The sequence below is a fragment of the Salvelinus namaycush genome, chromosome 40 (genome assembly GCF_016432855.1).
Source record: "Salvelinus namaycush isolate Seneca chromosome 40, SaNama_1.0, whole genome shotgun sequence".
Taxonomy (NCBI): Eukaryota; Metazoa; Chordata; class Actinopteri; order Salmoniformes; family Salmonidae; genus Salvelinus; species Salvelinus namaycush.
The window spans coordinates 21,017,096-21,043,257 of record NC_052346.1 but is presented as its reverse complement, the minus strand read 5'-3'; the positions used below and the strand labels follow the sequence as shown (position 1 = coordinate 21,043,257).

Genomic DNA, 26,162 nt, shown 5'->3' with positions numbered 1-26,162 from the left:
TCGTACAATATGCATATTATTATTACTATTGGATAGAAAACACTGTGAAGTTTCTAAAACTGTTTGAATTATATCTGTGAGTATAACAGAACTCATTTGGCAGCAAACTTCCCTATAGGAAGTGAAAAATCTGAAAACGAGGCTCTGTTTCAGGGCCTGCCTATTCAACTGGCTTTTATTTATCGATATGTATGCACTTCATACGCCTTCCACTAGATGTCAACAGGCAGTGGAAGGTGGAATGGGGTGTCTAGCTTGATCTGAGGTCGAATAAGAGCTTTTGGAGTGACAGGTCCGGTATTTTCTTTGTCTTCGACGGAGCGCGAGGGACCTCGACATTGTCTTCTGAAAAGCGTTCGGTATACACGGCGAATATCTCCGGCTCTGATTTTATTTGATACATATGATAATAACATCATAAAGTAGGTTTTTTCAACCGAGTTTTATCAGTTTATTCAACGTTTATTGGGACTTTGAGTTTTCCGTTCTTTGCGCCAAGAGAGGATGGGAATGTTAGCAACCTTGGCTAGCATTGTGGCGCGAATTCGACAGAAGAAATGGACATTCTAAAACCAAACAACGATTTATTCTGGAAATAGGACTCCTTGTACAACATTCTGATGGAAGCTCAGCAAAAGTAAGAAAACATTTATGATGTTATTTCGTATTTCTGTGGAATATGTAGAATCCAACAGGGCGGAGAATATGTGAGCGCTGTCTCACAATAATGTATTTTTTTATGTTGTAGTAAAGTTCTTTTTAAAAATCTAACACAGCGGTTGCATTAAGAACCAGTGTATCTTTCATTTGCCATAAAACAAGTATTTTTATGTAAAGTTTATGATGAGTTCTTTGGTCAGATTAGGTGAGTGTCCAAAATATCTCCGGACATTCTGGGAAAATGTTGCTACGTATTCACAATGTACAACCACGATTTGCAGCTCTAAATATGCACATTTTCGAACAAAACATAAATGTATTGTATAACATGATGTTATAAGACTGTCATCTGATGAAGTTGTCCAAAGGTTAGTGATTCATTCTATATTTATTGCTGTTTTTTGCGAAAGCTACCTTTGCGGTGAATAAATGCTGTTGTGTGTTTGGCTATTGTGGTAAGCTAATATAATTCTATATTGTGTTTTCGCTGTAAAACACTTAAAAAATCTGAAATATTGACTGGATTCACAAGATGTTTATCTTTCATTTGCTGTACACCATGTATTTTTCATAAATGTTTTATGATGAGTATTTATGTATTTTACGTTGCTCTCTGTAATTATTCTGGCTGCTTTGGTGCTATTTTTGATGGTGGCTGCAATGTAAAACTATGATTTATACCTCAAATATGCACATTTTCGAACAAAACATAAATGTATTGTATAACATGTTATAAGACTGTCATCTGATGAAGTTGTTTCTTGGTTAGTGACTAATTTTATCTCTATTTTGTCGGTTTTGTGAAAGCTACCTATGCGGTGGAAACATGGTGAAAATATGCGGTTGTGTGTTTGGCTATTGTGGTTAGCTAATAGAAATACATATTGTGTTTTCGCTGTAAAACATTTGAAAAATCGGAAATGATGGCTGGATTCACAAGATGTTTATCTTTCATTTGCTGTATTGGACTTGTGATTTCATGAAAATTATATTATATGATATCCCTGTCCCGTTAGCTGACTAGCATAGCCTAGCCTTTTTTGATGAGTAGGATTCCGGATCCGGGAGGGTGATGAAGTAGAGGTTAAACAAATGTGGTTTCTACTGACAATTGAGATGTACAAACTATGGCATAAGGGGACGAAAAGCGGATAAGAGGCAATCTGTAATTTCGATTAAGACATTAATGAGCGAGCTAGGACGGACGTAGTCAATATAACTATTTGTTCACCACTTTTGAAATGCACAGCGACAAAATTCAGAACATGGGCCGTTCTTACAGTGTTCTCCCTGTATGCCAAGTCAAAACCGTAGGATAAATAAAGGGGCATATAAGCAGACAATGAAAACCCTTACAATATTCAATGATTACATATCTCTAAAACAGGTTATAGGCTACATGTGAACCACCAAGTCAGAACAGTGGGCAAAATTAAGAGGTGAAAATAGAGGTGAGGCACACAAGGTGATGCACATGGGCTACTAACATCTTACTACACAACATACACTTAGTATTAGTTTCTTAGCTACAGTATACACATCTCCCTGGCATGTTACATCATTTATGCAACAGCATACAAGACATTTTTTGACTCACCTTGTTGTGTTGTGCTCACTTGAACAGGAAGGTGGCGGGGCAGTCCTTCGTGGGCATATTTTGTCATCAAACTTTGTCATCAAAGTCTGGCTTTCTCTGGATTTATGGTGCTTTCAAGACAACTGGGAACTCAGTAAAAAAAAATATGACGTCAGCGATCTTCAGGTCGAAGCTGTAGAAAAAGGCCTGAGTTCCCAATTTACAATTCCTAGTTGGATGAAAGTTTAAAACGTATTTTCCCAGTCGTGGATTGTTTTCCCCCCGAGTTCCCAGTTGTCTTGAACTCAACTCAAGTCAGATGTTGAAGTACCGAGTTAAGTTGTTTTGAGCGCGGCACAAATCAAGCTTCATTGACAGCACGGCCAATGTTAAATGTTTACAATTTTAAAAAAGGAAAAGAGCCCCTTAATCTTAGACTTGGGACCACACAGCCACTCAACTGAATACCAGGCTAATGATTGCTTTGCAAAGCTTGCAGTTAGCCACTGATTCCTTGACAAACCACTCATTGTTGAATTTGCAAATTCCAACTTGTTTTGTAATGTTTATGTCCAATGAGAACCGATACGTTTAATCTATAATTTCTCATTATTTCTCTTCATATGACAAAGATTAAAAAGGATTTGCCAGTAGATTGTCGACTTGATTCATGATGATGACTGCTAGCTCAGATTTTGAAAGTATGATGTTGACATGATCAGTCCAATCAAAGCGACTGTAGATATCACATGATTTGACGTTATTTTATCTGTGGACAATGACCTTGAGCCTTCTTGGATGGGCACTTCTAATGTAACTCTATGGAAGCACCCACGGGGCTGGAATTTTCAAGTTCTACCCTTAGGCTTGGCAGTGTTGTATTGTCCCCATGAATGACAGAACACTGAGCCAATCACGGCGCAAAGCTCCGTATTTTCTGCTGGCTTGCCCCACCTCCACAGAAAGCAATGAGCTAGGCTGAAACACCTGCATTTTGGAGCTGCCTTACTCAACAAAACAAAAAAGAGACAATGTTTGTATGCGGCTTTATTAATAACTCAATTACATGTTTTTTACATTGTTTGCAAACAGATCATTTTTTTCTCACTATTTTCTCGCTATAACTGTGGGGCTCAAAACAGGCGGCTCACCTGCCCTGAATGATGGGTCGCCACTGAACTTATCTAGAACACTGCAGTCCATCTGGGTGTTTAACCTTCCCAAGTTCCCCCATGTCATCCTGCTCCTCCGTACATTCCACTGGCTTCCAGCCGAAGCTCACATCCACTACAAGACAATGGTGTTTACTTACGGTGCAGCAAGAAGAACAGCCCCATCTCTACCTTCAGGCTATGCTCAAACCCTGTATCCCAACCCGAGCACTCAGTTCTGCCACCTCTGGTCTCATGGCCGTCCCACTGCTACAGGAGGTCAAGCTCCCTCTCAGCCCAGTCTAAGCACTCCTCTGTCCTGGCACCCCAATGGAGGCACCAGCTTCTATCTGATGCTAGGACAGCAGAGTCCCTGCCCATCTGACCGAAAAGGTCTGAAACCCTACGTCTTTAAAGAGTATCCCCCCCAAAATACAAATAATAATAATAATGTGACACTGACAAATTGAGGAGAAATGTATTTACTGTGATATGTGGTTGTCTCACCTGGCTATCTTAAGATGAATGTACTTAATGTACTGGTGACATCACAGGGTCAGAGAGAACTCCTGACTGTAGTCATACAAAAACACTCCAGGCACTCAGCCCATAAGAACCATTCATACTGTCAGATCTAATATGAAGAACTGAATACAACCATAAGAACCATTCATACTGTCAGATCTAATATGAAGAACTGAATACAACCATAAGAACCATTCATACTGTCAGATCTAATATGAAGAACTGAATACTAAAGAGAAGAAGAGGTTGACCAGTACATATTCATGTAACTTAATTTTTCATTGGCAGATCAATCAAGTTTGCTTCAATGCAGTTATCCAAACACATTCATGATCAGTAACTAAAATAACTAATGTAGCTTTAAAGACAATTAATAAACACATGTATTCATTTCATAAACTTTGTATCATTAAATAAAGTTGTAAAACAATCCCCCCCAAACTAATGGTGAAAAGTGATCATCACACCATCTCTATCTGATACATGTTAGGGGCGGAATGTAGCCTAGTGGTTAGAGCGTTGGGCCAGTAACCAAAAGGTTGCTAGATCGAATCCCCGAGCTGACAAGGTAAAAATCTGTTGTTCTGACTCTGAACAAGGCAGTTAATCCACTGTTACTAGGCCACCATTGTAAATAAGAATTGGTTCTTAACTGACTTGCCTAGTTAAACAAAGGTTCAATAAAAAAATTAAAAAGGGTATACTAGCTCCTTCCCACAGAATACTGCAGCGCCACAACCTGGTCTCAGAGCAAAACGTTTTATATTATACAAAAAACTTCAGTGCCACTCCATTTAGTATGTTAGGTTACATTTCATTGGACTATCACAGTAAATAAACTAAACATGTAAAGTGTTGGTTTCATGAGCTGAAATAAAATCCAGTAATGTTCCATATGCACAAAAAGCTAATGTCTCTCAAATGTTGTGCACAACTTTGTTTATATCCCTGTTAATGAGCATTTCAGCCTTTGTCAAGATAATCCATCCACCTGACAGGTGTGGCATATCAAGATGCTGATAAAACAGCATTATCATTACACAGGTGCACCTTGTGCTGAGGACAATAAAAGGACACTTTAAAAATGTACAGTTTTGTTACACAACACAATGCCACAGATGTCTCAAGTTTTGAGGGAGCGTGCAATTGGCATGCTGACTGCAGGAATGTCGACCAGAGCTGTTGCCAGAGAATTATATTTATGTCTGTAATAAAGCCCTTTTGTGGGTAAAAACTCATTCTGATTGGCTGGACCTGGCTCCCAAGTGGGTGGGTCTGGCTGCCAAGGACCTATGCCTTCCAAGGCCCACACATGGCTGCACCCCTGCCCAGTCACGTGAAATCTACAGGTTAGGGCCTAATTCATTTCAATTCACTGATGTCCTTATTATATATATTTGTATTACATTGAACGTTTATTTAACTAGGCAAGTCAGTTAAGAACAAAATATTATTTACAATGACGGCCTACCGGGGAACAGTGGGTTAACTGCATTGTTCAGGGGCAGAAAGACAGATTTTTAGCTTGTCAGCTCAGGGATTCGATCTAGCAACCTTTCGGTTACTGGCCCAACGCTCTAACCACCAGGCTACCTGCCGCCCCTTATATGAACTGTAACTCAGAAAAATCGTTGAAATTGTTGCATGTTGTGTTAATATTTATGTACAATAAACATTCAAGAAACTGGTGATGAGCTACAAAAGGAAGTAAATAGCCCTATTAGACTGAAAGATGATGGAATTTCATCAAACTTATGAGCTCCCGAGTGGCGCAGCGGTCTAAGGCACTGCATCTCAGTGGCGTCACTACAGACACCCTGGTTAGATTCCAGGCTGTATCAAAACCGGCCGTGATTGGGTACCATAGGGCGGCGCACAATTGGCCAAGTGTCGTCCGGGTTTGGCCGGTGTAGGCCGTCATTGTAAATAATAATTTGTTCTTAACTGACTTGCCTAGTTAAATAAAGGTTAATAATAATCATTGTGAGGCTCTCCATGAGCATTAGCTGCTACTTCACTCAATCCTGTTTTAAAAAGTCTCCCTGTGTCACATTCCTTGAGACCAACCAGAAATGTTTCCTTGGCCAAATATTCCCAGATTTTCATAAAAACAGCATGTTTTCTCGTTTCTGCATCACCAAATGTTGCGCGAGACAAAAGAGTAGGCTAGGTGAGCATCAATCACTAGTTCGGTGCGGCAGACTGCAGGGGTGTAGTGCTGCAAGAGCGATGAGCCGCCACAATGGTGTTTGTTTAGTAAAGGTAGATCAATGTCTTGGACGATCACCTAATGATTAATTAGTAGTCCACACAACCAAATATTATAGCATAACATTACCGTTACAACAAAAACAACACCTAATTTCTTACGAGATTTTAGAATGGTTTGCTGAATCGTCCCAAAATCAACAGCACGCCATTAGGCAGAATGTGCTTTGATTAAAACAAAATACAGGAAGTCTATATAATTTAACACCATCTTCTCTAATTTGCTAACCAAACAGTAATTCAAGACGATTTTGATGCATATCCCCATGAAATTGATTGAGATTGAACGATTGGCATGGAGAAACAGCTTGGTCATTTCACTGGTAAAACACGAAGAATTATAATTCAATATTGACAGTGATGATGCCATGGCCTATGTTGAAATGAGGTATGCCTAACTTGGTGATCTTCAGACAATGTGTGGGCAAAGGCAGGCGTTACAAGTTTTTAGATGTTTTGCCTCGCTGTGAAGTCTTGAGGTTTTCAGGGATGTGTGATGTCAGAATTACAGAATTCAACCTAGCAATAGACTGGGTCATAACTTATGGAGGTCTAATTTATGAAGATAACTTATAGATAGAACCTGCTCTTACCATGACTAACAGTTGTCCTAATCTTCTCCTCCTCATCTTCTTCATCTTTAATGTTAACATTCAGCTCTAGTGTTTGACTGCAGTCCTCCAGCTTCACTGATGCCATCTCTGGATCCTGCAGTGCAAACTGGGCTCCACTGTCACAATCAGGACCCAGTGACTGTAGGTTTCTACTCAGTGTGGAAGGAGAGAGGCAGGCTGGGTTTGTCCTCACTGTTGATGTTACCGGCCTCAGACTTAATCTGAGTCGGCCTGTAGTAATAAAGACAAACGGACACAAAAGTTATTTTCTTGACAGTTCTGGCACTTTATTCTGTAAAAATAGTTTCTCTTTTTTCTTGTTCAATTATCTCATTTCAGTTGATCAGGTAGCTAATCCTTTATAAAACATTCATTCACATTAGACAAAGTACACATTTTAAATTGCATAACATAAGAGCACTTAATGTATAGTAGATTTCCTAAATTCACATAAATGCATAAATGACTCAAAAACCATTTAGTACAAGATTTCAGTATGTTGTAGGCAGCACTATGTAAACATTTTTATGAATAACCTTGTCTTCACTGTATTATTTCACTCACAAAAAACAATTTTATTTCCCATTCACACCATAGTAAGAATTATCAGGGATCGTACAGTGGCAAGTCAAATTCAAGGACTTTCAAGTACTTTTTCAAGCGCTAATATTTATTTACTTTAAGCCCCGTGTGAAAACCCTGAAATGGTATATTAGTACACATGTAAAGGACTGATAATCATTACATTCAGCTTCAAAACTGTAGAGCAACTGAAATGTTCTCTCTCTGATGAGGCACTACCTGCACTGAAGTCCGTTGATGCAGACCTCCTATGGTATCATGGCGGTCCGCAAACAAACGTTTAAGGTCCATGTCTGTCTAATTCTGACCTAAGAAAATAAACCAAGAAATCCCTATTAACTTCTACCACACCCTCCCCTTCCCCAAAAACCCTGCCACACCCCCAATAAACTTTATCAATAGATCCATTTCTGTGTTTCCAAACATTGGGGTCTATATCATGCTGAGACAATCCACCCCCAGGTTATCCAGCTTATCAAAAACCATACCGACAGTAACATCTGTTACCCCCAACAACTATGCTGCAGTTTACAAGATAACTTTCAACCTGGTATTTCTGCTTTACACAATCCAAGTTGTTGATAACCTTATCAATGAAAGCTATGAAGTATATTTTATTCAATATTAAAGTGTCCTTTGTCACAGCGCATTTATGGGCGCAAGATTTCTGAACAGGCCTCAAAACCATGTCAGGACTAGTAGAAAGACCAGTTCTGACAGTAGGTCCTCTTACTACGGGACCAGCCATGGAAGCTCCATCAGACTGACAGTAGGTCCTCTTACTACGGGACCAGCCATGGAAGCTCCAACAGTCTGACAGTAGGTCCTCTTACTACAGGACCAGCCATGGAAGCTCCATCAGTCTGACAGTAGGTCCTCTTACTACGGGACCAGCCATGGAAGCTCCATCAGTCTGACAGTAGGTCCTCTTACTACGGGACCAGCCATGGAAGCTCCATCAGTCTGACAGTAGGTCCTCTTACTACAGGACCAGCCACTTGGCACATCTTTTCACTCAACAGCTACATGTCCCATTCTTTGGCATTTAAAAACACTGTGATGATTCTCCGTTGCTGCTCCAGTTTCAACTGTTCTGCCTGCGGCTATGGAAGCCTGACCTGTTCACCAGACGTGCTGTTTTCAACTCTCTAGAGACAGCAGGAGCGGTAGAGATACTCTGAATGATCGGCTATGAAAAGCCAACTGACATTTACTCCTGAGGTGCTGACCTGTTGCACCCTCGACAACCACTGTGATTATTATTATTTGACACTGCTTGTCATCTATGAACATTTGAACATCTTGGCCATTTTCTGTTATAATCTCCAGCCAGAAGAGGACTGGCCACCCCTCATAGCCTGGTTCCTCTCAAGGTTTCTTCCTAGGTTCTGGCCTTTCTAGAGAGGTTTTCCTAGCCACTGTGCTTCTACACCTTGCTGTTTGGGGTTTTAGCCTGGATTTCTGTAAAGCACTTTGTGACATCAGCTGATGTAAGAAAGGCTTTATAAATACATTTGATTGGTTGATTGATGAGGCTAGGTCAAAATTTCTGACATTGAAGCTAAGGAATCCTATTCTGTACTTTTCCAGACAAAACCTTCTCAAACCTCAACAGCACCAATAAGTTTTCACTTCTTTAACCCTCTTTCCTACTGATCAACCTTTAGGCTTCAACCACTCTGTCTCCTTCACATGTTCTTTAACAATATCATCCATGGACATAGATATTGGGACCTCAGAGATTACTCCCTTCAATTTAGCATAAGCTCCAGGGTCATGGCTTTTGAGCTTCATCCCATTATGATTTTCCATTTGAATTATCTTCCCTTGCTGAACCTGACTAGCACAAGATATTAACAATCTACCATTTTAACTGTTTTATTTCACCTTTATTTAACCAGGTAGGCTAGCTCAGAACACGTTCTCATTTACACGGATGCGGCCCAGTTTAACTATACTTCTCTTTTTATGGCCTTGGTTAATCAGATAGGGTGTAAATGAGGCCCTGTTGTCTCCTCAAACACCATCCCAACTTTCCACTGTGACACATTACTACTCTGTTCTTCCTGTCTTTCCACTACAGACCATTCACATTCTAGGCCCTCATCCTCCCTCTCCATATCAGAACTGTCCCCCACATTGATCGCATTCCAGCACAGCTGTTGCTTCTCAAACTCTCTCTCCATTTCCATTGTTTCAGGGGTGTCAAACTCATTCCATTGAGGGCCGAGTCTCCGCGGGTTCATTTTTTTTTCTCCATTTCAATTATAACCTAGACAATCAGATGAGGGGATTTCCTTTATAATTAGTGACCTTAATTAATTAATCAAGTACAAGGGTGGACCGAAACCCCGCAGACACTTGGTCCTCCATGGAATGAGTGTGATACGTGCTCCGATTCATCCGCATTAATCGACGCCATTCCATGCAGTTGGCCTCACTCTCCAAATGGTGAAGGATATCTTCAGTTTGCTTCCCTCTATTTTGACACTCCATCACACAGCCTCGTGTCACCATTTCACCACGAGCACACTCCTAGAAAGACTACTGAAACCGTTGAAGCCGCCATTTGAAGAGCCTCGTCCGAATCATCCTGATCTCGCGAGCTTACATTTACGAAACAGTGTATGTAAACTCGCGAGATCAGGGCGGTTCGGACGAGGCTATTTACCAGCTCATAAACAACATTTTACACAAAACCAAGAACATGTAAAAACGAACTCAAATAAGTGGAATCTTTATGAAATGACTGACGAAATTATGTACATACACTCAGGCAAACCCAAAGTCTACCTAAGTGACTTGTAAAATCGTTTTTAATCACGTTCTTCACTCACTCGGTTAGACCCCAAAATAACACATACAATTAAAACCTTTACCAAACGTGAAAATACCTTGACGGATTTGTTACCTAGCATGTTATATATTCTTTCGACATTAGAAAGTTTAAACATGCTATTACATACCTACAATAATACAGTTGAAACGGACACAACCACTATCGACATAACACAGTTCTGTCGTTTTCTACCCGGAACTTCCTGTTCCCCTCTACGACAGTACAACAGCGTCATCTTCTTCTCTGGTATACTGACATTTACACAAATATAACGTGTCTGCCTCCACCTACTGTACGGTTAGTAAACTGTAGACAAATATACACTTCCAATGAGGAAAAGGGAAGGGGGAACAACATCAAAACAAAATACAAAAATAGATAAATAAAAACTTCCCACTCCTTCAGTCACAGTCCTATTCAAATCACATCCCTACACATTCTCATGGGCCTCGTAGGGAGGAACATCTTCAGTCACAGTCCTATTCAAACTACAGTGTATGATATATATAGGAAAATTGTTCAATTCACACATCCCTACTGCATCTGATCTGGCGGACTCACTAAACACAAATACTTTGTTAGTAAATGATGGGTGTGATCTTAAATTCAATCTGGAGTGGCAGAGTGCGCTTGGGCGTTCGTAATTCAGAGCGGTGTCAGATTGTCAGTTCGTATCGCTCTCGGAGCGTTCAGAGCCACACTGGACGCTCTGGCGGAGGAGTAGGGTTTTATTTATTACATTATTTATACTTTTACTTTTGATACATAAGTATATTTTAGAAATTACATTTACTTTTGATACTTATGTATATGTTAAACTAAATACTTTTAGACTCAAGTAGTATTTTACTGGGTGGCTTTCACTTTTACCTTGATAGGAAAGGACTCAAGTTATCTTTACTTTTACTCAAGTATGACAATTGGGTATTTTTCCACCACTGCCTGCAATGCTTCCAATGTTAATTCCTGAACTCCCAAAAACCTTTCAGCCGCACGTACAATTAATCTTTACAATCGGTATCCTTCAACTGGTAAACGACGTTATGAATCTCAACCGGCTGCGGGTCATCCACTGCCATAGCTTCCTCAGCGCCAATCGCTCTTTCAACTATTTCCCGCGCCTCCCAGTAGGAGAACTACTGTACAGTTTATTGATGTGGATGTTCCCTGATATAATAAAAATGGATACATGCCATTGGTCAGTTCCGGTGTTATGAAACTGATGGAGAATATTTGGTTAAAAAAAATAGAAGTATTTATTTAACTAGGCACATAGCATAACAGGTTAGGATAATTAAAATGGCAGGTTAGGATCATTAAAGGGGCAGGTTAGGATAATTAAGGTGGCAGGTTAGGATAATTAAAGTGGCAGGTTAGGAGACTGAGGTTAAGGTTTGGAAAAGGGTGAGGGTTAGGGATTTGTTTACCATGCAGGTTTGGAAAACTAACATGTCAGGTTATGATAATTAACATTGCGGTTAGGAGACTGAGATTAAGGTTCGGAAAAGGGTTATGGTTCAGCTACAATGCTACATTTGTCAACAACTGTTGTTCCCAACGTAAAAGAAACGGCCACGGACCAATGGGGAGCATCAATTGGTGTAAACTTGATTTCATGAAACACCCGATATCAGAGAACGCCCCTAATTGCGGTCTGCAATTACACCCTTCTCGGATCAAGGGGTCAGGCTTCCAGTCTATAAGCATGCTTTCCACTGTGCTCAGAGGACATTTTCCGTACTGCAGTTCAGCTGAAGCACGGCCCAATTCCCATTGACGGCCCCATAGCGAAGTCACATTTAAATAAAATAAAAAAATGATCATCAAGTTTGTTAACAAAACATCTATTGAATTATTCAAGTAATTGCCTTAGTCTGATTTTTTCCCATCACTCACAGCCAAAGTTATTAACTATTTTAGATTCATGCTGTGAGGTGGGTGAGCTTATGCCACATGCAGATGCTGAAGGGAAAACACACCTCTTGATCTGCGTGTTTATAATGTAGGTCAAGGTGCAGCCTCGTCTCATAGACTAGATGTAACATAGTAAATATAAATCTGGAACTCTCAAAATAGTATGATATATTACGTTTTTATGGTTACATAAGACAGATGGTTACTTAATGGAATTTGGTGGTGCTGTACTGTAACAGTGAGCTGACTGTGTGTTCCTTCATTAGTTTTGTGTTTTTATTAATTTATTTCTGGTACTCTCCTACCTGAGAGGCATGAGGCCTGTGTGGCGTTGCACTGTTAAAATCATCCCAGTGTGGAGATGAAACACCTGTGTGTTACAAAGCCACATGCTCTGTCCTCTCTGCTCTACCTAGGTGTTATAATGTGGGTAATACAGAGATAATACTAATACAGAGAGAACCACTGCTCTACCTAGGTGTTTTAATGTGGATAATACAGAGATAATACTAATACAGAGATAACCACTGCTCTATCTAGGTGTTTTAATGTGGATAATACTAATACAGAGATAACCATTGGACATGCATTTTCCATTATTTCATTGTGTTTATCACTACAGTTCTGTAAATTTGTAATTTAAAGCATATACAGGGCATTATACAAGACCCCTTGACTTTTTCCACATTTTAATACTTTACAGCCTTATTTGAAAATTAATTAAATGCATTTTTTACCCATCATCAATATACACACAATACCCCATAATGACAAAGCAAATATTTTAGCAAATTTATACAAATGAATACCTCATTTGCATAAGTATTCAGACCCTTTGCTCTGAGACTCAAAATTGAGCTCAAGTGCATCCTGTTTCCATTGATCATCCTTGAGATGTTTCTACAAGTTGACTGGAATCCACCTGTGGTAAATTCAAATGATTGGACATGATTTGGAAAGGAACACACCTGTCTGTATAAGGTCCCACAGTTGACAGTGCATGTCAGAGCAAAAACCAAGTCACGAGGTGGAAGACATTGTCCGCCGAGCTCCGAGACAGGTTTTTGGCGAGGCACAGATCTGGGGAAGAATAGCAATACATTTCTCAAATCTCTGTGAGCTGGGCTCCCCGCTTGTGCCGTCAAACTCCTGCCCGACGTTGGGCGCAAACCTTTTAGCGGCTCCCGGGTGGCTCAGCTGTCTAAGAAACTACATCTCAGTGCAAGAGGCATCACTACAGACCCTGGTTCGAATCCAGGCTGAATCACATCCAGCCGTGATTGTGAGTCCCATAGGGAAGCGCACAATTGGCCCAGCCTAGTCCGGGTTTGGCCGTCATTGTAAATAAGAATTTGTTCTTAACTGACTTGCCTGATTAAATAAAAAAAAGTGGGATGCATTGCCAGCAAAGCCACTACACAACACATTACTAAACTATACATTAATTGCACAATAACGGTGCCCACAAACTGTTAGGTCCCACATAAAGCTGACCCAACAGCATAGTAGCAACAATTTACCACTACTACACCTGGCTATCAGCGGAGCCTTGTCTGGCAACAAAACAGTTAATTAAGCCTCATTTACTGCCTTTAAAAAAAACATGGCTGACTTGCTTCAACAAATGTGGTTTCTACTGACAATTGAGATGTACAAACTATGGCATAAGGGGACGAAAAGCGGATAAGAGGCAATCTGTAATTTCGATTAAGACATTAATGAGCGAGCTAGGACGGAGTCAATATTACTATTTGTTCACCACTTTTGAAATGCACAGCGACAAAATTCTGAACATGGGCCGTTCTTACAGTGTTCTCCCTGTATGCCAAGTCAAAACCGTAGGATAAATAAAGGGGCATATAAGCAGACAATGAAAACCCTTACAATATTCAATGATTACATTTCTCTAAAACAGGTTATAGGCTACATGTGAACCACCAAGTCAGAACAGTGGGCAAAATTAAGAGGTGAAAATAGACCAAATTACAAAGGTGAGGCACATGGGCTACTAACATCTTACTACACAACATACACTTAGTATTACTTTCTTAGCTACAGTATACACATGTAGCCTATACATATTACACACATATTACATCATTTATGCAGCAGCAGACAAGACATTTTTGGACTCACCTTGTTGTGCTGTGCTCACTTGAACAGGAAGGTGGCACGGCAGTCCTTCATGAGCATATTTTGTCATGAAACTTTGTCATCAAAGTCTGGCATTCTCTGGATTTATGGTGCTTTCAAGACAACTGGGAACTCGAAGGGGGGAAAAAATGGAATCATGATGACGTCAGTGATCTTCAGGTAGTAGCTGTAGAAAGAGGCCCGAGTTCCCAATTTACAATTCCGAGTTGGATGAAAGTTCAAAACCTTTTTTCTCAGTCGTAGCTTGTTTTCCCCCCGAGTTCCCAGTTGTCTTGAACTCACTCAAGTCAGATTTTGAAGTACCGAGTTAAGTTGTTTTGAGCGCGGCACAAATCAAGCTTCATTGACAGCATGGCCAATGTTGAACGTTTACAATTTTAAACTAGGAAAAGAGCCCCTTCATCTCAGATTTGGGACCACACAGCCACTCCACTGATTCCTTCCAAACCATTCATTGTTGAATTTGCAATTTCCAACTTGTTGTGTAATGTTTATATCCTATGGCCGATGAGAACTGATACGTTTTATCTATAATTTCTCATGATTTCTCTTCATATGACAAAGATTAAAAAGGATTTGCCAGTAGATTGTCGACTTGATTCATGATGAGGACTGCTAGCTCAGATTTTGAAAGTATGATGTTGACATGATCAGTCCAATCAAAGCGACTGTAGATATAACATGATTTGACGTTATTTTCTCTGTGGACAATGACCTTGAGCCTTCTTGGATAGGCACTTCTAATGTAACTCTATGGCAGCACCCAAGGGGCTTGAATTTTCAAGTTCTACCCTTAGGCTTTGCAGTGTTGTATTGTCCCCATGAATGACAGAACACTGAGCCAATCACGGCACAAAGCTCCGTATTTTCTGTGGGCTTGCCCCACCTCCACAGAAAGCACTGAGCTAGGCTGAAAGACCTGCATTTTGGAGCTGCCTTACTCAAGAAAACAAAAAAAGAGACCATGTCTGTATGCAGCTTTAATAACAACTCAATTACAGGGACAGAGAGAACATCTGACTGTAGTCATACAAAAACACTCCAGGCACTCAGCCCATAAGAACCATTCATACTGTCAGATCTAATATGAAGAACTGAATACAACCATAAGAACCATTCATACTGTCAGATCTAATATGAAGAGCTGAATACAACCACAAGAACCATTCATACTGTCAGATCTAATATGAAGAACTGAATACAACCATAAGAACCATTCATACTGTCAGATCTAATATGAAGAACTGAATACTAAAGAGAAGAAGAGGTTGACCAGTACATATTCATGTAACTTTATTTTTCATTGGCAGATCAGTAAAGTTTGCTTCAATGCAGTTATCCAAACACATTCATGATCAGTAACTAAAATAACTCATCTAGTTTTAAAGACAATTAATAAACACATGTATTCATTTCATAAACTGGGTATTATTAAATAAAGTTGTAAAATAATCCCCCCAAACTAATGGTGAAAAGTGATCATCACACCATCTCTATCTGATACATGTTAGGGGCGGAAGGTAGTCTAGTGGTTAGAGCATTGGGCCAGTAACCAAAAGGTTGCTAGATTGAATCCCCGAGGTGACAAGGTAAACATCTGTTGTTCTGCTTCTGAACAAGGCAGTTAACCCACTGTACCTAGGCCATCATTGTAAATGAGAATTTGTTCTTAACTGACTTGCCTAGTTAAATAAAGGTTCAATAAATAATAAAAGTGTATACTAGCTCCTTCCCACAGAATACTGCAGAGGGACAACCTGGTCTCAGAGCAAAACGTATTATATTATCCATGCCACTCCATTTAGTATGTTTGGTTACATTACATTGGACTACCAATATAAACTGAACTAAAATATAAACTAAATATGTAAAGTGTTGGTTTCATGAGCTGAAATAAAAAAATCCAACAATGTTCCATATGCACAAAAAGCTAATGTCTCTCAAATGTTGTGCACAACTTTGTTTATATCCCTGTTAGTGAGCATTTCAGCCTTTGTCAAGATAATCCATATTAACATCCATCCATATCACACCTGATAGGTGTGGCATATCAAGATGCTGATAAAACAGCATGATCATTACACAGGTGCACCTTGTGCTGGGGGACAATAAAAGGCCACACAACACAATGTCACATATGTCTCAAGTTTAGGGAATGTGCAATTCTCATGATGACTGCAGGAATGTCCACCAGAGCTGTTGCCAGAGAACTCAATATTTATATCTCTACCATAAGACACCTCTAACGTCGTTTTAGAAAATTTGGCAGTACATCCAACCGGCCTCACAACTGCAGATCACATGTAACCACGTTGCTAATTAGCTAAAATGCTAAAGTCCTCCGTGATGAGATTCAAACACGCAACCTTTGGCTAGACGTTTGAGTTACACGCCCATCCTACCACAGAGCAGGAGTAAGGCTTCTCTCCTACGTGTAAATGTTGGTGTGTTTTTAAGCTGCCCAGTTGAAACTCTCCCCACAGACAGAGTCAGACCAGGCTGAGAGGGAAGCAGTACCACCTAGTCAATTGTCAGACTAGTGTCTGACAAATCTCAAATCAAAATGAGAAGCCTCACAGAGGGTCAACACTAAGTGCACATCTTTACAGTAGAAGCTAACAAAACAAAGCACACTAAAACTGACAAGGTGCACACTGATCAGTAAAGTAAAGAGAGGCTAACATTATGTAATGCTCCCTTTCCTCTGGACAGTTCTCTCACAGTGAGAAACAATAGGATTACAATTGTGTTCTATACTTTCTTCATTTGATCCAATTCAACGTTACAACTTCTTTTATGAGATGAATTAAGTGATGGAGTGACTTTATTCTTAGCTGGTCAGAGAACTGATGAGGCTTTTCTCCTTAATGTACACGTTGGTGTGTTTTTAAGTTGCTCTGGTGAGAGAAACTCTTGCCACAGCCAGAGCAGACGTAAGGCTTCTCTCCTGTGTGTGTTCTCTGATGAACTTTTAGCTCATTTGAGGTTTTAAAACATTTTCCACAGACAGAGCAGTAATAAGGCTTCTCTCCTGTGTGTGTTCTCTGATGAACTTTTAGCTCAGTTGATGTTTTGAAGCATTTTACACAGTCAGAGCAGGAGTAAGGGTTTTCTCCTGTATGTATACGTTCATGTGTTTTTAAGGAATCCAATCGGGAGAAACTCTTCCCACAGTCAGAGCAGAAGTAAGGCTTCTCTCCTGTATGTGTTCTCTGATGAAGTTTTAGCTCAGTTGATGTTTTAAAACATTTTCCACAGTCAGAGCAGAAGTAACGCCTCTCTCCTGTATGTGTTCTCTGATGTACTTTTAGCTCAGTTGATGTTTTGAAGCATTTTCCACAGTCAGAGCAGGAGTATGGCTTCTCTCCTGTATGTATACGTTCATGTGATTTAAAGTTATCCAATCGGGAGAAACGTTTTCCACAGTCAGAGCAGTAGTAAGGCTTCTCTCCTGTATGTATACGTTCATGTGATTTCAAGGTATCCGATCGGGAGAAACTCTTCCCACAATCAGAGCAGGAGTAAGGCTTCTCTCCTGTATGTATTTGTTGGTGTGCTTTTAAGCTGCTCATTTGAGAGAAACTCTCCCCACAGTCAGGGCAGTAGTAAGGCTTGTCTCCCGTATGTATACGTTGGTGTGTTTTTAAGGTATCCAGTCGAGAGAAACTCACCCCACAGTCAGAGCAGGAGTAAGGCTTCTCTCCTGTGTGTATTTGTAGGTGTATTTTTAGCTTTGATAGAAATGGGAAAATCTCCACACAATGTGGGCAGTGGTGAGACCTCTTAGCTCTGTGATCTTCCTGCTGTTGCTCTCTGGATGTAGAGAATGTCTCAACATGGTCTCCTGTGTGAACAACATCAGAAGAACCAGTCAGTTGGTGTGATATACATGTCAGTCAAATGTATTTTATGAAGCCCTTTTTACATCAGTAGTTGTCACAAAGTGCTTTACAGAAACCCAGCCTAAAATCCCCAAAGAGCAAGCAATGCAGATGTAGAAGCACAGTGGCCACGAAAAACTCGCTAGAAAGCAGGAACCTCGGAACAAACCTAAAGAGGAACCAGGCTCTGAGGGGTGGTCCTCTTCTGGCCGTTCCGGGTGACATATAAATTCATGTAAGTCGGCTGTACAATTACAGAACGGGAATAAAACTATTTTAAAACTGGGTAGGAGTCAAAAACTAAAAAGGGGCGAAAGTCAAACACTATGAGCCATATCATCCTCCATTCACTATCACAAGAGTTAGAAACTACACAGCCGTATCACAGAACTTAACTACTTCACATATTTAGTCTCCTCTCTGACCACTCCAGACAGCCCAGTGAATAAAACACATGCTGACAATACTGGTGTCAAACCATGCAAGTGTCAGTAGCATAAAATAACATCTTCCTTCTCATTGAAACAGTTCATCATGAAACAGTTCTACTGCAACTTTTCATGCACAGTGGGAAGTTGGAATGAACAACAAACTTAGTTAGATAGAACCTGCTCTTACCATGAGAAACAGATTTCCCAATATTCTCCTCCTCTTCTTCATCTTTAATGTTGACATTCAGCTCTAGTGTTTGACTGCAGTCATCCAGCTTCACTGATGCCATCTCTGGATCCTGCGGTGCAAACTGGGCTCCACTGTCACAATCAGGACCCAGTGACTGTAGGTTTCTACTCAGTGTGGAAGGAAAGAGGCAGGATGGGTTTGTCCTCACTGTTGATGTTACCGGCTTCAGACTTAATTCAAGTCGTCCTGTAGATATAATGAGAAACGGACACAAAAAGTTATTGTCTTGACAGTTCTGCCACTTTCTTTATTATAACATAATAAAAATGTTATTTTGTTAATTTCTCTCATTTCCATATATCAGGTAATTAATCATTGACAACAAAACGCTCTGGATAAGAGCGTCTGCTAAATGACTTAAATGTAAATGTAAATGTAAAACATTAATTCACATTAGACAAAGTACACACTTTAAATTACAGAGGACAGAGAGAGGGAGAGATGACAGAGAGAGGGAGAGAGGACAGAGAGAGGGAGAGAGGACAGAGAGAGGGAGAGAGGACAGAGAGAGGACAGAGAAAGAGGACAGAAAAAGAGAAAGAGGACAGAAAAAGAGAAAGAGGACAGAGAGAGGGAGAGAGGACAGAGAGAGGGAGAGAGGGAGAGAGGACAGAGAGAGGACAGAGAAAGTGAGAGAAAGAGAGAGTAATGGACTGACCTGCTGGGAGAGGTAGATATAGGGGGGAGTGTGTGTATGTGTGTGTGTGTGTGTGTGTGGAGAAAGAGTGTGTGATATGAACAATTAATCAAACAGTACCGACCACTCCCCCTCTTTTGTTTTGAGTAAGGCAGCTCCAAAATGAAGGTGTTTCAGCCTAGAGAAATAATGAGAAATTATAGATAAAACGTATCGGTGCTCATCGGCCATTGGACATAAACATTACACACCTAGGAAGAGCAGTGGTTCTCTCTATTAGTATTATCTCTGTATTCATATTATCCACATTAAAACACCTAGGTAGAGCAGTGGTTATCTCTGTACTAGTATTATTCACATTAAAACACCTAGGTAGAGCAGTGGTTATCTCGGTATTAGTATTATCTCTGTACTAGTATTATCCACATTAAAACACCTAGGTAGAGCAGTGGTTATCTCGGTATTAGTATTATCTCTGTACTAGTATTATTCACATTAAAACACCTAGGTAGAGCAGTGGTTATCTCGGTATTAGTATTATCTCTGTATTACCCACATTAAAACACCTAGGTAGAGCAGTGGTTATCTCTGTATTAGTATTACCCACATTAAAACACCTGGGTAGATAAGTGGTTGTCTCTGTATTAGTATTATCTCTGTATTAGTATTATCCACATTAAAACACCTAGGTAGAGCAGTGGTTATCTCTGTATTAGTATTATCCACATTAAAACACCTAGGTAGATCAGTGGTTATCTCTGTATTAGTATTATCTCTGTATTACCCACATTATAACACCTAGGTAGAGCAGTGGTTCTCTCGGTATTAGTATTATCTCTGTATTACCCACATTAAAACACCTAGGTAGAGCAGTGGTTATCTCTGTATTAGTATTATCTCTGTATTACCCACATTATAACACCTAGGTAGAGCAGTGGTTCTCTCGGTATTAGTATTATCTCTGTATTACCCACATTAAAACACCTAGGTAGAGCAGTGGTTCTCTCGGTATTAGTATTATCTCTGTATTACCCACATTAAAACACCTAGGAAGAGCAGTGGTTATCTCTGTATTAGTATTACCCACATTAAAACACCTAGGTAGAGCAGTGGTTCTCTCGGTATTAGTATTATCTCTGTATTACCCACATTAAAACACCTAGGTAGAGCAGTGGTTATCTCGGTATTAGTATTATCTTTGTATTACCCACATTAAAACACCTAGGTAGATCAGAGAGGACAGAGCATGTGGCTTTGTAACACACAGGTGTTTCATCTCCACACTGGGATGATTTTAACAGTGCAACGCCACACAGGCCTCATGCCTCTCAGGTAGGAGAGTACCAGAAATAAATGAATAAAAAAAGAGTATGATATGTTACGTTTTTATGGTTACATAAGACAGATGGTTACTTAATAAATGGAATTTGGTGGTGCTGTACTGTAACAGCGAGCTGAGCCAGTTGAAAGTATTGACGCCAGGGATATATTGTTGGTGACTGTGTGTTCCTTTATTAGTTTTGTGTTTTTTTATTCATTTATTTCTTTTTTTATTTTACCTATCACACTATTTTAAGAGTCCCAGATTTATATTTACTATGTTACATCTAGTCTATGAGACGAGGCTGCTCCTTGACCTACATTATAAACACGCAGATCAAGAGGTGTGTTTTTATTTGTCAAACGGCAGTCAAGCATCGATCACAATGTCACCAGAATAAGACCCTGGAAATGTATTGGAAAGGAGTATCAAGATAACCTTGCACTTTCACCAAGCTGTGAAGGTAATCCTGTTGTTTAATCTGTAATAAACTGCATGGTTTCCCGAGCGGTAGTGGCCGTTTACATCGCCATTTCTCGCATAATACATTTAAACGCCTACGGTGGTAAGCTTGATCACCGACGACGACGAGACAGCCTATAGGGAGTAGGTCAGAGACCTGGCAGTGTGGTGCTAGGACAACAACCTCTCCCTCAACATGGGCAAAACTAAGGAGCTTGTCAAGGACTAAAGGAAACAGAGGGCTGAACACGCCCCCCATTCACCTTGACGGGGATGTAGTGGAGCGAGAGCGTCGAGTTCCTCAGTATTACCACAATTAACCCTGCAGATTCATCCTGTATTACCACAATTAACCCTGCAGATTCATCCTGTATTACCTCAATTAACCCTGCAGATTGATCCTGTATTACCTCAATTAACCCTGCAGATTCATCCTGTATTACCTCAATTAACCCTGCAGATTCATCCTGTATTACCTCAATTAACCCTGCAGATTCATCCTGTATTACCTCAATTAACCCTGCAGATTCATCCTGTATTACCTCAATTAACCCTGCAGATTCATCCTGAATTACCTCAATTAACCCTGCAGATTCATCCTGTATTACCTCAATTAACCCTGCAGATTCATCCTGAATTACCTCAATTAACCCTGCAGATTCATCCTGTATTACCTCAATTAACCCTGCAGATTCATCCTGAATTACCTCAATTAACCCTGCAGATTCATCCTGTATTACCTCAATTAACCCTGCAGATTCATCCTGAATTACCTCAATTAACCCTGCAGATTCATCCTGTATTACCTCAATTAACCCTGCAGATTCATCCTGTATTACCTCAATTAACCCTGCAGATTCATCCTGTATTACCACAATTAACCCTGCAGATTCATCCTGTATTACCTCAATTAACCCTGCAGATTGATCCTGTATTACCTCAATTAACCCTGCAGATTGATCCTGTATTACCTCAATTAACCCTGCAGATTCATCCTGTATTACCTCAATTAACCCTGCAGATTCATCCTGTATTACCTCAATTAACCCTGCAGATTCATCCTGTATTACCTCAATTAACCCTGCAGATTGATCCTGTATTACCACAATTAACCCTGCAGATTCATCCTGTATTACCTCAATTAACCCTGCAGATTGATCCTGTATTACCACAATTAACCCTGCAGATTCCTCCTGTATTGCCTCAATAAACCCTGCAGATTGATCCTGTATTACCACAATTAACCCTGCAGATTCATCCTGTATTACCTCAATTAACCCTGCAGATTGATCCTGTATTACCACAATTAACCCTGCAGATTCCTCCTGTATTACCTCAATTAACCCTGCAGATTCATCCTGTATTACCTCAATTAACCCTGCAGATTCATCCTGTATTACATCAATTAATCCTGCAGATTCATCCTGTATTACCTCAATTAACCCTGCAGATTCATCCTGTATTACCTCAATTAACCCTGCAGATTCATCCTGTATTGCCTCAATTAACCCTGCAGATTCCTCCTGTATTACCACAATTAACCCTGCAGATTCATCCTGTATTACCTCAATTAACCCTGCAGATTCATCCTGTATTGCCTCAATTAACCCTGCAGATTCCTCCTGTATTACCACAATTAACCCTGCAGATTCCTCCTGTATTACCTCAATTAACCCTGCAGATTCATCCTGTATTACATCAATTAATCCTGCAGATTCATCCTGTATTACCTCAATTAACCCTGCAGATTCATCCTGTATTACCTCAATTAACCCTGCAGATTGATCCTGTATTACCACAATTAACCCTGCAGATTCATCCTGTATTACCTCAATTAACCCTGCAGATTGATCCTGTATTACCACAATTAACCCTGCAGATTCATCATGTATTACCTCAATTAACCCTGCAGATTCATCCTGTATTACATCAATTAATCCTGCAGATTCATCCTGTATTACCTCAATTAACCCTGCAGATTGATCCTGTATTACCACAATTAACCCTGCAGATTCATCCTGTATTACCACAATTAATCCTGCAGATTCATCCTGTATTACCTCAATTAACCCTGCAGATTCATCCTGTATTACCACCCTGCACATTGATCCTGTATTACCACCCTGCACATTGATCCTGTATTACCACCCTGCACATTGATCCTGTATTACCACCCTGCACATTGATCCTGTATTACCACCCTGCACATTGATCCTGTATTACCACCCTGCAAATTGATCCTGTATTACCACCCTGCACATTGATCCTGTATTACCACCCTGCACATTGATCCTGTATTACCACCCTGCACATTGACTCGGTACTGGTACTCCTTGTGCTACTATTACTTTCTTTAGAAAATATTTCCCTTTATTTATTAACTATGTATTATTGGAAGGAAGAGTTTCACTGTAAAGTCTACCAGTTGTTATATTTATTAACTATGCATTATTGGAAGGAAGCTTTTCACTGTAAAGTCTACCAGTTGTTATATTTATTAACTATGTATTATTGGAAGGAAGAGTTTCACTGTAAAGTCTACACATTGTATTTGGCGCATGTGACCAATACAATGTGATTCAACTCGCAAAAACAAAAACCATTTGTATTTACCATTCACACCATAGTAACAAAAATAGATAACATAGAAACAACTGAATGTGTCTGAATATTAGTACACATGTAGAAAACTGATAATCATTACATTCAGCTTCAAAACAGTAGAGCAACTGTGAAATTGTCTCTCTGGTGCAACCTCACTGCCTGCACTGAAGTCCATTGACTCAGACAGAGTTGCCGCCGCCATTTTATCAGCTCGTAAAACAAACATTACACAACAAAACAATAACATGTAAAACGAACTCAGAAATCTCAAACACATGGATTCTTTATGAATTTATCTTGACGAAATAATGTATATTCATTCAATCAGACAAACCCAGTCTCTAACGATGTGACTTATCACGATCTTCACTCACTCGGTTTGACACAACAAAAACGTCATAAAACCTTTACCAAACGTGACAATACCTTGACGGATTTGCTACCTAACATGTTATGACATGTTCTTTCGATATTATAAAGTGTAAACGTGCTATTACATACCTGTAGTAATACATTTGAAACGGACACAAAATCTATCGTCTTCATAGCACAGTTCTAGTGCTCCTTCTTCTTCTGAGGTTTTAACGGCAGTTGGCATCCAATGCATGTTGCATTACCGCCACCTACTAGACTGGAGTACAACTCGTTAATACTTCGCTTGGAAAAATAAACAAATACGCGACTATCTACACTCACAAATATACCACCCTACTCCACTATTTAAATCTATTTAGTGCTATCTCAGGCCAACAACCTGAAAGGATGGGACACCACCACTTAACACACCCTGTAACTCTTTTGATGTCAAATCTCGCACACACAAATACCTCTCTGCAGCTGCCACCAGAACCTCAGTTTTCTGCGACCTACATTCCATCCCTTCAGTACAGTTGATAACCATTGCTATAAATGACAAAAATCCAATCTTACCGAAAAATATATCACTTGTTGGTTTAACACCTCTGTACTGGTACAAATCTACTACTCACACCGCTCCTCTCAGAATCCCTCCCCCTTGACCCATCTTCCTCTACTTTCTTCACTGCCTCAGCATATGACAACTTCTACACTACCCTAACCCTGGAAACCTCAACCTGCCTCTCTCGCACGGGACATTTCTGATCCCCAGCCCCATGGGAACCCCTACAATTAACACATACCACTACTTTCCCCAATGCTACACATTCCTTTGTCTCATGCCCTTCTGCACACTTCTCACACCCAGGAACCTCCCTCCTACACACTGCTGCCACATGCCCATAACCTTGACACCTGTAACAACGTAATGTATTCAGCACAAAAGCTTGTACAGGATAACTTATATATCCTAACGTCACTTTTAGTGCTAGTTCTTCTTCAATGTTTTATTTCAGGCTTCACCTATTGGTGTATTGCTACCAACTAGAATACCGGTAGTGAATAAGAAATGTAAATATCAGGCCTCCCGAGTGGCACAGTGGTCTAATGCACTGCTGTTAGCTGTGCCACTAGAGATCCTGGTTCGAGTCCAGGCTCTGTCACAGCCGGCCACGACTGGGAGACCCATGGGGCGGTGCACAATTGGCCCAGTGTAATCCAGGAGAGGGTTTGGCCGGCAGGGATGTTCTTGTCCCATGTGGGTAGTTGTTTTGTGTGTCTTCACCTTACAGAACTGTTTCGTTTCGTTCACTCTCTTGGTTGTTTTATTTGTTATTGCAGTGTTCAGTTTATTTATTAAAGTTAACATGGACACTTACCACACTGCGTTTTGGTCCGATCCTTCCTATTCCTCATCCGACGATCGTTACAGGTATGCCATCAAGCCCTGGGTTTTTTCCAGACTGAAAGGATTTAATTGCTTCAAAAAGTTATTCCTCTGTAATTTGGCCTTTGCACTGATCTTTCTGTACATTTGTTAATTTTCCATTTTTTTATATTATTTGTAAAGAATTCCTTACAATAATCTTCATTCAGCGGGAAAGGATGAGATGGAAAAGAGAACATCTGCCTAAAATAATTAGCATCCTCTTTTAAAATATCATTCGGGGAATCATAGATGACTCCGTCTTCAGTAACGAGTTCCTGCAAATTATTTTTGTTAGCGTTCCTGTATTGGAGATTCAGGAAGAATTTTGTGCATTTTTCTCCATATTCCATCCAGTTTGCTTTATTTTTGTAATAGATTACATTAGATCGTTCTTGAATAAGTTCCTCAAGTTCTTTTTGTTTTTCCTCTAACTTATTTTGTATCTCTGTAGTATCCTTTTTATTGCTATCTACCTATACTATTAGTTCATGGATTTCCCTTGTTAGT

At 40.1% G+C, this 26,162-nt stretch overlaps 1 protein-coding gene and 1 long non-coding RNA gene across 2 annotated transcripts; both read right to left on the bottom strand.

Annotated features, from left to right (window-relative positions):
* Positions 1–16,553: 16,553 nt before the first annotated feature.
* LOC120033678 (gastrula zinc finger protein XlCGF17.1-like) lies at positions 16,554–18,011 on the bottom strand (the record flags this gene model as incomplete). Its single annotated transcript, XM_038980111.1, has 1 exon — positions 16,554–18,011. A coding segment is annotated over one exon (864 nt), but the record flags the coding sequence as incomplete, so codon positions are not given.
* A 900-nt stretch (positions 18,012–18,911) lies between these two features.
* On the bottom strand, positions 18,912–24,452 carry LOC120033680. The gene is made up of 3 exons (XR_005473982.1): positions 24,371–24,452; positions 19,504–19,660; positions 18,912–19,031 (listed from the first exon to the last, which is right to left on the bottom strand). It is a non-coding gene; the product is annotated as an uncharacterized LOC120033680 (long non-coding RNA).
* Between the last annotated feature and the right edge of the window lie 1,710 nt (positions 24,453–26,162).